Source organism: Cibotium barometz, chromosome 32 (assembly GCF_041138505.1).
Source record: "Cibotium barometz isolate CiBa-2024 chromosome 32, ASM4113850v1, whole genome shotgun sequence".
Classification (NCBI taxonomy): domain Eukaryota; kingdom Viridiplantae; phylum Streptophyta; class Polypodiopsida; order Cyatheales; family Cibotiaceae; genus Cibotium; species Cibotium barometz.
The window spans coordinates 5,174,534-5,188,878 of record NC_141077.1 but is presented as its reverse complement, the minus strand read 5'-3'; the positions used below and the strand labels follow the sequence as shown (position 1 = coordinate 5,188,878).

Here is a 14,345-nt window from a genome sequence, read left to right as displayed (position 1 = left end):
GTGGGAAAGTTCAAAAGGTGGTTTTCCTAAACTGGTGAGTGAGTGGGACAAAATTCAACACTCCCTCTTGCACATGACAACTTGCAACCTTTTCTTGGTTTACGCCCATGCCCCTCTTACACATCTCTTACACACCTCTTACACTCCTCTTACACATCTATTACACATACATTGAATACATGACAACTAAGCTCCAATTAACACTAATGAGTTGAGTAAAATTAGCTTAAGCACTATCATTAACACATGCTAATTTTTTCCTCTTTGTGGCTCAATTTTTAGGCTCTAATTAATCCTTAATCATGAATTAATTCACACAATGTTACATATCATTAGGCTACTAATAAAAATTCTAAACTATTTACATAGTTTATTGTGTCATTAACTCATTAATCAAAGATAAATTAAGGGTTAATTTATACCCTTTTCTTCTTAGTGTAATGAGGCAAAAGATAGCAAGAATTAACCAAATGATGAAGAAAATGATATAATTGGGTGTTTTGATGTGTCTAAATTCTCTTAAAACACACAAAACACCAATTTCGACACTTATATGATCAAAATGAACACAAAAACACATTCTTTCAATAGTTACTAACGATCTAATACACTTAAACATAACAAAAAACACCAAATGAAGAAAAACTCAAGCAAAAAACCTCTATGTTTAGGCATAAACAAAGCAAAATGCCATGCTAAACTCTCACTTGATATAATTTGTTCAAAAATCAAACCTATTTGCATCTACGTGCATGCTTTCCTAACACCATTAATCACTCCAAATAACATGAAAACAACAAATCAAGCAATAAATCAAGCTAAAATACTCTCGTAAAAAAATGGAAAAAAGTCTTTTAGGGAGAAAAAATCACACAAATCTCTATCAAATCCCACTCTCATTTGTGGCACTCCACTATTCAAGAGTGTTAACAATGGGTAAACCATAGATTAGAGAAAAATCATAGATTAGAGAAAACAAATTATGAGGCCAAGGGACTACTTCCTGACAACTTCCTGACAACAAACGGCACCAAAAATGTTAAGGCTAAGAGCTAACAAAGAGGAAACCACTCACCTCTACTCTCCTCAGCATATTGTGGGGATCTTTCTGATGGGTCCAAACTCAAAACCCTTGAGGTCTCCAAGCTCAACACCGCCATGGGTAGCTTAACATTCATCTTCTCTCGTGAGACGAGCATTATCACACCGTTGCATTGCACTATAGGCAATACTACCTCCTCTCATATCAAATCACTCACACACACTCACTAGCATACATTAGAGACGAGAAGATTAGAGAGAGGTTTAGCGAGAGGGAAAGCTCAATCGCACAATGGGAGAGTGTCCTTGCATTATGAGAGAAATTGTGTTATATACATGACCACAAGTGTTCATAAACACTTAAACTGTGGCCGGGCCTTTTGCTTCATCTCATAATACATTGATGAATTACAACACTAGGGAGCACATCCTAGCTCACTACCATACACTTTTAGAGCAAGAAATACCATTAATTATCCATCAGACCTTTACGGGCACCCATCCAAGTTTGAGATTTGGACACCATTACTTTATGGCTTGTTTGTACATGAGTGTGTCCATCCTTGACACTTGATATAGATTACTCATGATTTGGCATATAATTGGTTGTGGCAAACCTTGTTAATCCTAAAATGGAGATAACAATTAAGAGAGGTCAATTTCTTTATTTTAATAGATTCTACACAAATATTACAGCTCTAATAGGTCTTTATGAGCCATTATTTTCTTTTTTTATAGAGAATTGAAAAAATGGAAAAATATTGATTTAAGCTTAAAAAGAATGATGTATCCTCATAAATTCAATGATTTAAATAGAGGACTTGATAATATACTTGAGATATTCCCAAAGCTTGATGTATATGTGTGTTGCAGGATGAAGAAAAGCACTCCCAAGCCCTTTAAAACTCCCTGCCTACTTTAAGCATAGAATTCAATACCCTACACTCTCCAAAGTTGGCTTAAATGTTCTATTTAACTAGCTTGGAAGCTAGAGTTGATTGGTGGCTTTGCACAATGCCATGCAAACTGACCTAGTGTTCGGCTAACAAGTAGCATATGTCCCATATCTCCTGGAAGGACCTTACACCAAGAAATGCAAATAAATCCTCCTCTATAGAGTCCCTTCATGATTCTCATAGTTAGAGATGATTGGTGGCTTTACATAATGCATACAACACTCTCTAATGTCTCCTAGCCAAGGATATCCTCTACTCCTCTTGATTCACTCCATCATTTCCTAGAGTCTAATTTCTCAAATTTTTCCATTTTTCTAAGCTTTATCAAACAGAATTTGGGTTTCATTTGGAAAGCACCCATTTATTTAGGTCCACCCTGCCACCTGCTTCCCATTGGTGGTCTATCCAAATTCTAGTTTGACCACATCCATAGGCACAGCTTAGAATCCATCTAATCCCCTAGGTCTAGCCTACCACCCTACCACCACTGGGTCTATGGAAGCTAGCATTGTTGTGTTTCTTTGGAGAAGCTTTAGAATGCTCTCAATACTTAGCCTTGACTAGAATGCTCTTAATACTTTGCCTTGATACATAAATAAGACACATAGTCTAGAAACCACATTTACGGCATGCTTGAGGCTCTAGAGGATTCAATTTTCACATAACATGACCGACTATAATAAAGTAATAGTGTAAATTCATGATTATTCATTTTTACAAGATCCATAACTCCAAATATATCAATTTCTAATTCCATCTCCATAGCTCATATATCTTCCAACATAGGATCAAAAGATGACTCATGACTAGCATCCATAGAAGAACTTGATGATGTGCTAGATGATGATGATGATGAGGCATTATCTTCATCCAAATCCACAACGATAGTGGCATCATGAGCATATCTTTAATTTTCCTCAAAGTCATTGAGGGTAAGATTTTCTTTTTCTACCATTTGTTCCTGAACATTTTTATCTTTGAATATTTGTTTGCTTCAAGGTGCAACTTGTATTACATACCATGAATTTAAGTTTGATGAATCTAGTTGGAAGATTACCTATTACGTATACATCATATCATAGAAGGAGTATTATTATTTCCAGTTAGATATAAGAATAAAAAAACTTTTGGTGTATTTAAAAAAATATTACCTATTCACATTGGTGTATTTAACAAAATATTACCTATACACATTGGTGTGGTATCATAAATGTATCACAAAGATCTGTCCACAATTTTTTGAGTCTGTGGTGAAGAAACCAATTTTATCTCTTCTCATTATTATATTTGGACCATTGTATATTACTCTAAACCATTTGACATAAAAAATGAACATATCAAAACATATAAATCCAACTTTTATGATGTCTTACAAGATTCCACAATAATCAAGATTGAACACAAGAAGATTTGCATCACTACCACTTGCTTGAATCTCTTGAAGAAAGTTAGCCATTACTCCAAAATCAAAAGTTATTCTTCTCTTATCTATATGCTCCACATGGAAGTGACAACCATGTGACCATAAAGCTCCAGATTTATGATACTATAATAAACATGTTAGCAAAAAAACAATCAACTATAATACAACAAAAGCAGATCGAATGGATCATCTACATACTTCAAGTTAGTTACATGCCACTCCCATCCTCATCTAACCATTTTAGTGGCATGTGGACCGGGAGAAGAGCAAGATTTAGTGGGTATGGAAGGTTCCTATATCTTATCCTAAAAACTCTTCTAGCATTTGATCTTTCCACATGTGTGTCTTTATATCTATCAATCCACTTGTCCATTTCAAGAGAATTCAAGATAAAAAACTTTTTGATCTTTTGTCATAATGATTCATCCATCTTACAAGTGATCCCATTTCCTTGTGGCACCTCTCCAACTACTAGCACGTCATCTTTATTGTGCCAAAGTTGAGGAATATGTGGATCTATTTGGCTAAGGAACTTTCAAATATACACCTGTGATTCTTATACTAACCAACCTTCTACTAGACTCCCTTTATTCCTTGCTCTTTATCTCACAAACCTTTAAGAGCGATAAAAATGTAAGGGAGAGTGGATCATCGAATGTTATCCATTGGTGGCAAATGAATACCAAGACCTAACTATATCATATCAGCACTTCGACTTGTTTGTGAGGGTTCTCATTATCACTTAGGAGGTTAGGGAGCATTAAGGCTACATCCTTGAAAGTTGCCTCCCTTATGCTATATCGGTACGAGTGCTAGGAGTGGAAGGCTCTTTGACCTTCTTTTGAGCTCTTCTGTAAGCATGTGCCTTATATAGTCATCTTTGACTTGTAGATGCATCATCATATCCGTAGTGTTTTTCTCCAGGGCTCTTTGCATTATATCTTCTTTCACTTGCATCTCAAATGCCCTGGAGCGTTCTTCTCCAAGATTAGCATTGCATTTTCTAATGATCTGGTTCTTCTACTAAATCATCTTATTGGATCTTGATGGTCTTCTAGCAAAGATCCAAATACTCCTTCTATTTAAACTCTATCTTTGCTATCTTGTGCAAATATTCCTTCTATTTAAACTCTATCTCTGCTCATAACAGTTGTATGTCATCTTGAAGTATAATCTATTCTCAACATGGAGGGCCTTGTCTTCTTTTATGTGTTTCTTCCCTGCATCTTATGCATCCCTTAAGGCATTATCATATTTCTATACCATGCATATGATTGCAAAGTTGTAAAGTATTATAGATAATGTTCTTAGCACACCTCTCTTCTACATTCAAGCTTGGCATAGCTACAAAGTCTACATATTCATTTTTAGCTAGCAAAGCTATGCCATTTGTTTGGCATTCTCTAAGAGTTTGTATGATTGTTTTTCCATCTACAATAGCATGAAAATTGTAGAGGGGTGGCTTGACTTTACATCGGAGGTGGTTGCCTTAGCAACTCTGTCGTAGACTGCTATTCTTCCTCCTGAGTCTCAATCTCCTTGCCTTCTTCTACATGGTCTTTGCCCTTTTCTATTTCTGACTGTGCATCCTTTTTTGCCTCTGTTTCAACCTCCACATTTCCAATCTTGATTCCACAATAATATTTCCCTTCTCATTAATAAAAAACTTGGGCTTCTTGGGCCATGGTTAATTGTTGTGGTCATCGTTGTGGTGGGCCACTTGTCTTTTATATCCTTCTTGTCTTTCTTGTCTCTAGGGGTGGCTTGGGAACTAGCACTAGTGGTAGCAGTAAGGGGTGGTAGAAGCTAATCCACTAATCTTGTGGCTTAGTAGATAACCCTTGTGAGCAGGGGTGCTATTCCCAAGTAAGGGTCCTTCAAGCTCTTCAATGCCAACACCCTTTTGATATCTACTTAGATCAGCTCTACCTAGTTTTCTCTTGCCTGAATGGCATTGTGATACAAGTGAGCTCTGTTAAATTTGGTGAGTATCTGGACATCCACATGGGTGGTGCAATGTGGCTTGTAAAAGGACAAATATGTGTAGTAGAATCTACACGGCATGATCATATGGGATAGTATAACATCTTTCAAATGTGGCTCATGCTTGTCCGTTTTGAAACATGCAGTCTTCTCTAATGGCTTGTTTATCCTCTTGAAGGCCCATTATCTATTGGGTGAAACCAAGGACACATTGAACAACTGCATCAATAGCTCATATCAAAGGTTTCTATCCTATTTTCAAATGAGTGGATGGCTTGGTAGCATTTGGCTCCATCCCCCAAGGTGGTAGATCAAATAAGGGTAACACCCTAATCTTTTACAAAAGTGGCCTTTTTTTCCATATCTTTTAATGACAATCAGTGTTGGGATTGCCACAGAATAGCATGTAAAGGCTAGCAGATCCCAAAATTGAAACTTCAGAATTGCATTACCTACATCTTTGAGGCTTGCAACCCTCCAAGTAGCTTTCCTTGGCATCATAGAGCTCCAAGGGCATGTAGGTCTTAGGCTGCTGAAGCCCTTGGCTCTCCTCTACTATCTTCTTGCCTTTCTCGTTCGTAGGGGTGCCTGCAGTCATTTTGCCCTAGCGATACCTTCAAGACCTTTACAAATATTCAAAACGCAAAGGAATACACATGCACAACTTACTATCAATCCTTGCATCAATGGGCATGCTTCCTTGACCGCATTTTACTTTTTGTTTTGTGGGATCGTTTGATCAACTATGCAGTGGGATGATTACGATCCAATGGACTTAGCGATCCAACTTGGTTAAGGATCCAACCCTATAGATGATTCAACTCTATAGGCGATTCTTCTTGTTCACCGATTTGTGAATCGAGCAATCAAACTATGGTGGTCATACTTTTACACGGCCACAAGAGAAATTAATCTTGTTGTTTTGCCCTACTAGCCTTCTATTGGGGTTTTTACTAAATTGTGAATACATTCACCTCTTTTTCTCACAACATGCTTCACTATCTGCACACTGAACTCGCCATAATTTGTGAGTTCCCACTTACAACCTATAATTGTCTACGCAATTGTGAATACATTCACCTCTTTTTCTCACAACATGCTTCACTATCTGCACACTGAGCTCGCCATAATTTGTGAGTTCCCACTTACAACCTATAATTGTCTACGCCTTTGCACAAACTGTATGCTTAATGACACACACCTAAACCAACCTTCAAAGTAGTTATATGGCACGTACCTTGAAAAGAAGACTATAGCTGAGGTGCAAGGGTGAGGGAGGCTTTGTTTCACTCAAATTGATAGCTAGATTATCACCTCACCAAAACTCATAAAAGTGTCAAATTGATGTAGGTTGTCTCATATACCCACTTGATGATGTGGCATAATTTGGATCGATGATCCTTTAAGTTGGATCGAACGATCACATAAGTTGAGTTGGTTGTTTCCAAAAGCAAGCGATTCAAGAAATTAAGTGATTCTAGAATTTAGATCATGGTGATTTGTAGGTAGGGTCATTGATATATGTGATGAAGATTTCAGATGTTTGGAAATCCAAGAAGCAAGCAATCCTAAGTCAAATCAGTGATTCATGAAGTTGGATCATTATTATCCAAGAATTTTCCTATGGAAATTTTCAATGCCAATGCTTGGGTCTCACCAAGTTTTCATGCTTAATGCTGCACCACATAGTGTTAGTGTCTTAGTCGTGCCCTATGTAGTCTTCTCATGATGTGTAAGGCCTGTAGACTTTCGATGTTAAGGTTTTCGTAGCTTGTGTGTTCAATGCATAAGTGGTGTGGCATTTTACAAAAAGTGCAGGTCAATGAATAAAAGAATCCTTAATGCATGTGTCAATTAGGTGTGACACCTAAATGTTTTTGAAAATAGCGTCCTAACTGAGCATGCAATGCAAGTTTGAGAAGAAGGTTTGGGGTTTTTGATGGAGAGTTTCATAAAAATTATTTCCACTTGTCCTTTGTATATCTTAAGGACTTAACTCCATCACTCCTCCTCACTCATTTGGACTTGACTCTTATGCCTACCATATCTCAAGGCGACTCAACTGAACCTTGATTCTTGTTACTTCAGCCCTTCTCCCTCTCTATTTCTCTCGCTCTCTTTCCCCATCCCCCCTTTAAAACAAAACAAAAAACATTCTGTTTAAACTAATTCTACTCTTTCCCATTAGAAATAGGGTTGTAGGAATGCGCGCGCGCGCACACACACACACACACACACACACACACACACAGAGTTAAGAAACACAAGAGAGCACACAATGAGATGAGAGATAAATCATGAATGTGTGATGTACAAAGAAGATAAGTATACCCCAAGATGGGCGTATACTAGCACGGGGGAAAAAACTCCTAAAGAGGAAAAAAGTACCCGGTTGGTCCTAGTGTATTCACACATCACTACCCCCTTGGGAGTGATGATGTGAACAAGGGGTGAGTTGGCACTAGAAGTACAAAGATGTGCCAAGCTCTTTGGACGATGATAGGGAGCACAGACTAGTCCTCAGTTTAAATCTTTGTGAAAAGCTTCAAACTTCTCTCTTGTGGGAGAGCCTTCGTGAATAAATCTACCAAGTTATCATGTGCTGGCACATAAGCCAAGCTGATTTCGCCTACAGAGCATCTCTCCCTGACATAATGATAATGCACCTCAATGTACTTTGTGCGAGTATGAAAAACTAGATTCCTCACAACTGTCATAGCGCTTTGATTGTTAGTGAAGATGGTAGTGGCTGAGGACTCACCAATACCCAAATCAACAACAATAAGGTGCTTGAGTCAAACACACTCAATTGTAGTTGTAAATGCTGCCCTGTACTCAGCTTCATAGCTAGAAGTGGCCATAGTGGATTACTTCTTGCTGCTGCTGCTGAGCCGCCATGATATACATGAATAAACAAGGCGAAAGCAAAAACCACCCGTCGTGTGTCATAACATCTAGTTCAGTCTGAGTCAATAATGTATGCACCTATTAAGGAAGTCCCCAAATTGGTGATGACATGGCATGTAACTATTAAGGAAGTCCCTAAATTGGTGATGATGTGGCATGTTACATGCCACATGCCACATCATCACCAATTTGGGGACTTCCTTAATATGTAAAATTTCCCATCATGCTATATATCATTGGAAAGCTATCGAAGAGTAGATTCCAAATTTCTAAACTCCGCTCACTTCTGAGTTGATTTACAAAAATTTACCATGAGCCATTTTTCTAGAGAGAGGAGGTGTGGAAATCCTTAAGGGGCAAAAATGAGAGTCCATATTTTGGCTAATGAATGGTTATGTTGATATTCTAGAACAAGCTCTTCCAGGAGTTGACATAGGAAACTTTAGAGGAGACATCATAGGAAGAAAAGTCCTATACACAAGACTATGATGGTGGTCAACACTCTTTGATGATGCAGTGAAATATGTCAAACGTTGTGAATGAGTGCCATCACTTCACTATTAAGGGGACAAAATGCCTTTACAACCAATCATGTTCATAAGACCTTTCGCCAAATGGAGCATTGAATTTGTGGAAGATCATCCATTAGCTTGGCTGTTAGATGCACAGAAGCGTGATACATCATTGTGGCTATTTATTATGTAAACAAGTGGGCTGAGGCTAAAGCCACATTAAAAGCGGATGCAATAATGACCGCCAAGTTAATTTATAAGCACGTCATCACTAGATTTGAATGTCCTCTAAAGCTAATTAACATCCAATGGACCAATTTCTTAAGTGACATGGTGGAGTCTTTCTTAGAAGAACTGATGATAATGCACTACAAGTCTTCCCCATAATATTATCCATAAATAAATGGACAGGCTAAGAGCACAACGTCTTATGCACTGTGCACAAAGACAGTCGAAGAATCGAGGAAAGATTGAGAGAAGAAGCTCTCATCCACTTTATGGTCTTATAAAACTTTGACTAGGACATATTAGGAGCAAAAGCTTTGACTTTATGAGCTTATAAAACTTTGACTAGGATTACAAAACTTTGACTAGAACAGATTAGGAGAAAAATCTTTAATCCACTATATAGAACTGCCTATAAAACTTTGACTAGGACTACTCCATATAAACTAGTCTTCGAACTTGATACTATACTCCTAGTAGAATTTATGATCCTAACTTTGAGGGTAGCAAAGCAAATGGAATTGACGGTTGTAATAAAACGAGTTGTCTGAATAACTCATAGATCTTGAGAAACTTGATGAAGTGAGGCTACACTCTGTGTGGTAGGCGCACACTGAGAAAAGAAGAAGAAAAAGGTGGTGTGATACTAACATCAAAACCAAGAGGTTTATGGAAGGGGACTTGGTCCTATTTTATAATCTCAATAAAAACAAAAGTAAATCAAAGCTGAGAGGGATGGGTCCTTTTTGGATCTACAAACTCACAATGGGAGGGATAACACACCTAGAGAGGGACAAATAGAGAGGGACACCTAGAGATCCTTGACAGAGTCCACACCTTGAAGGATTCCTCAATGGGAGTAAACTTAGGAAGAAGTACTATGGGTTGCTATCCTATGAACAACTTCAAGCCATTCATGAGGCTAAAGTAAGAAGAAAATAGGAGGTTGAGATAAAGAGATGATCCCAATGGGAAGCTAAAGCTCAAGCCGAAAAAGAAAAGCAAAGGAGGGGTATTATACTTGTTCACATGGCTAAAATACATAACGATCATGCAAAGGAAGAGGTTAAACTCACAAGGCATTGCCTAGAATTTCCCGTAAACACACAAACAATTCCCAAACTTGCTTTATTAGATATAGGAGCAACAGGAAGAAACTTAATGTCATGAGACATGGGTCTCTTTAGGAAAACTTGCCGATTTGAGCCTACTCAACTCTTACACAAACTATCTTAGGCCAATATAATAAATGCAAAGGGATGATAAAGCTCAAGTTCCATATTAATTCTTTCCCCATAGAAGTTAGTTTCTATGTTATGGGGGCTGCACGGTACAATGCCGAAAGAGATCATCCTTGGAATGGATAGCCAAACATGATTGTAGGATATATTATTGGACAATGAGGACAACCACAATCAAGCTTGCACAACAGACTTTAAGCATCCTTCTTATGAAAGGAGAGCCGAGATAGATCTCTACTACTAAGATCCATAACTTATTAATACTGTTGAAAGTAGGTCCCGATAAGTGTAATTATCCATAAACTCAAGGTCTCATCCAACCAACCCACTCCACATCTCAAAAAACCAAAAGCCAAGAAGGAGAAGCCCCTTAGGGAGTCACATCACTAGTACATCAACACACAATTCTTATTTTCATAAGTTGAGTCATTTGCGGCCACTTGTATTAACAAAAGCACATATAAATTTGTCTTGTGGTAAAAAAATTGAAGGCAAAAGAAACTACCACACTCGTCTCATCGCATAATTGTTGAGACTTATAGCCTTTTACTTTTCCTACCATAAACTCTTTAGCTAGCCATAATGAAATTATGATTACTACCAACCCACTTCTTTGCGCCATAATAGACTAATCAAAGTACACTATGTTATATGCCAAAGGATAATAGCATGCATATAGACCTTAATATTATCCTTTAGCATCACACTTTTTAATGGAAAGATGATAGCATGCATATATACACCAGAATGGCCTTCCAAGTCATGGTGGAACGACGACAACACATTGGTATTTTAAAATGGCACATACTTTAAGAGCTTTGGTAAAATCATCTTAATCCTCATCATCAAGTGTAGTTTTTGAAGATTATGTCGATTTTAAAGAGGTACATGCTTCATTTTTCATGGTCTAGATTCATGGTCCAATGCTTTTCATTATCTATAGATTCATGGTCCAATGCTTATATAACCCGATTCGAAGTGTAATTTTCTTGGCTAAAATTTTGAAATCACGGTTGAAATTCAACATCTTTAATTTTAAGGTTTGTATATTTTAGTTATGGATCCCGGCATTTGTAGGATTTCAAGTCTAAATCCCGGTTAAGCCTAAACATTGCCTTTAATTTTAACATTTTTTTGGAGCGTTGGATTGACCCATCCATCTTGTGTTTGGTAGGATGTAAGATCAAAGCTCTTGTCCTTGGTACCGCGGCTAGTAGTTCTCTGAATCACACTAGCAATGCTGAGTGTAAAACTCAGAAATACCGATCGCTTACTTCGAGAGCGAGAGCGAGGGTGCGAGTGCCAATGTATAGGATGAAGTGCATGGGAAAAAAAAAGCCTGCAAACACTAGAGTTGCTTGCATTTACGAGTAAATGGGTGTGCTGGCCAATATATATATATATATATATATTTGTTGCTACACAACTCTCAAATTTGTGTTCTAAGGAGTTACATATTTGGTCTGTGTAGAGGAGCATCATAGTACTGAAGAAATCATCCTGTTTGAGACCTTTGGAAAATACGCTGCGTGTATATTTTCCACACTTTTCTCTCTTTTGCAGTCAATAGAAGGCTCATAGACATTTCTTCAAATTTGAGGCCTTAAAAACCATGCCAATATACATCTTCCATCGTGAAATTCGACCACATCAACTCATTTTCCAGGTTATTACTACTCGGCCTTGAAGACGAAGGTCCTCAAAAGTCTATGAAAATAGTGAGCCCACCAGAATAAAATATTACAAACATATTTTACCTCTGTAGACAGGTTGCAAGAGAAGCCATCTCTAATCATCTGATATTCCGATTCACTCAATAAGAAATATATAAATCGCTTGCAGTTAACGACTGTTATAAATAACAACAGTCTGACAAGCCAAGCACTCAAAAATTTATTTGTTTATTTATTTTCATTTGTGGGGGAAGTGTTAACAAATTAGAATTGAGGGACAGAAACCTATACTCTTCCTAATCTGATGAGCTTCCACTCACAGCACGTTCGTTAAACAACCAAAGTTAAAACAGCATCATGCTTGAGAAGAAAAAGAGAGGAACATTCCACCTCAAGCTCTTCGTCGTCTCTACCTGACGGATCAAAGAAAGCCTCTAATCAGATTGCCAAGCATTGAGATTAGTTCTTCAAAGAAATAGAGTACACCAAGAGGGGTGCGTCCCTGCACGATGTGGTAAAGCAGGATCGGATTATGAGTAATTATAGAGAGGTTCAAGTTTAGTACAAACAAAATAATTTAGCTATATTACACTGATCTACAAAAATGAGGGGTAGTACGAGATGAATGGTTTGTGGTGGTAGGAGGAGTTATAAGATGTGAATTGTCGACATCTCTCAAGGCCACGCATGGGCATAGAAGCCTTTCCATCTCAGATCTCCAAGCAATCTCTTGGCATCTTGCCTTGTGATGGGAGAGAAGCTATCCCACCCGAAAGCCCTCATGCTAGGGTGGGCATAATGCAGCTCCACGAACAATTCGTCAATTATGGAAGGCATCTCAGGATCTTCCATCCATGTCTTCAATATCGGCCACTCACTCCCCTCGATGTCCAGCTTCACAACCACGGTGTCTGAGCTCTTCAGCTTTAGCTCCTCCTTGATGAACCTGGTTATGTTCACTAACCTCTTACTTTCATCGTCCTCGTTAGAGGCGAATTTGTAGTAGATATGTATTCTATCCAGCAACCATTGGGATATACCTGGTGTTCGCTTGACAAGCAACGAAGCGTTGGATGTTTGCAAGAGATTAGCCTCTTCATTGAAGGCCTGTTTTGGGGGTCTCCATGACCGAGGATTAGCCTCAAAAGCATGGATTTCCGTGAAATCACAAGGGTACATCCTCAGGAACCAACGCACGCTAGTAGTGAACCTGTTAGCACCCAAATCAAGATAAACCCTCCTCCTCCTGCTGTTGAGGTCCACTTTAGAAGCAAGAAGCCATGGTAAGAGATGGGTTTTGTCCTCCACATCTTCAACAAACCTCAAAGCATACCCTCTTCTGAAGTTGAGCTCATCATCAAGCTTCTCTATGAGCTGGCCTTTCACTGAACAAGAGGCTGGCTGCCCAACCCACTTCACTTGATGCCATGGATCTGCTCCCTTCCTTGGCTTGTGAAAATCGCCTTCTTCGTAGAAGTCTTCTCTGCTTTTGCAGATGATTGTAGGCTTTGGCACCACGTTTTCAAGGCCCGCTTTTACCAATGTAGAAGAGCGTGCAGGGCAATTGCTTACACAGGCCAACAAGGGGTCATGGTGGTAAGCGAAGTGGTCTAGTACTATGTAAGTGAATTGAATACCTAGCAAACAGTAAAGCAAGTGCACATGGAGCTTCTTGTGAGAAGAAGAAAGCTCGGTGAAGGCCCCCATTATTTGGGACAGAACCTCACTGGGTAAAGGTTAGCGTAAGGCTTAGCATAAATTTGTCAACAATTCATGTCAATTGCTGCTGCTGGGGCAGAAAGCTCTGCAGCTTTGCAAACACTTGTATGCAAGAAAAGCTATGGAAAAAAGAATTTTGAAGCATGTGGATGGCAGAAGTTAATTAATGAGCAATGGTGCCTTCCACTGCTGATGAGTACTTGCAAAAGGGGTGTGATGAGGAGTCTCTTTTACTGAAAGTGGGTGATGGCTCATCAAACTTTATGTGACGATTGATGGCAAGGCAAGCTTCATATGGCCAGAGACGGTTAAAAAAGGGTGGTTGTTGTTGGGAGACAATTAAATGAGGGCCTTCCTTGGGCAGGTTTTGTGTGGCAGATTCCCATCTTCAGGCTCCCTCCCTGATCCCCCCCCCTCTCCTTCATCGCCTCGAGCAAAGCAAATTCGCTCATACATGCTGGATCCCCCCCCCCCCTCCTTCATCGCCTCAAGCAAAGCAAATTGGCTCATACATGCTGGAGCCTGGGAGCTGATGCCCAAAAAATGATATAATTTTTTCTAAAACAAAAAAGCAGACAGAGTTTTGGGATGTAGTATGGTTTGCAGCACGTACATGCTGGCTCTTGGCTATGGTGCTGCACAACAAAGAGGTATCTCTATCTGAA

General features: G+C 38.8%; 1 protein-coding gene across 1 annotated transcript; it reads right to left on the bottom strand.

Annotated features, from left to right (window-relative positions):
• Nucleotides 1-12,389: 12,389 nt before the first annotated feature.
• LOC147619755 (uncharacterized) lies at nt 12,390-14,107 on the bottom strand. The gene has a single exon (XM_086825585.1). It carries the CDS (start codon nt 13,666-13,668, stop codon nt 12,637-12,639), a length of 1,032 nt encoding a protein of 343 aa, XP_086681711.1. The 5' UTR covers nt 13,669-14,107; the 3' UTR covers nt 12,390-12,636.
• Nucleotides 14,108-14,345: the final 238 nt, after the last annotated feature.

Bases quoted from the DNA above. Each gene is read 5' to 3' on its own strand.
- LOC147619755 (XM_086825585.1), bottom strand. From the start codon at position 13,668: ATGGGGGCCTTCACCGAGCTTTCTTCTTCTCACAAGAAGCTCCATGTG.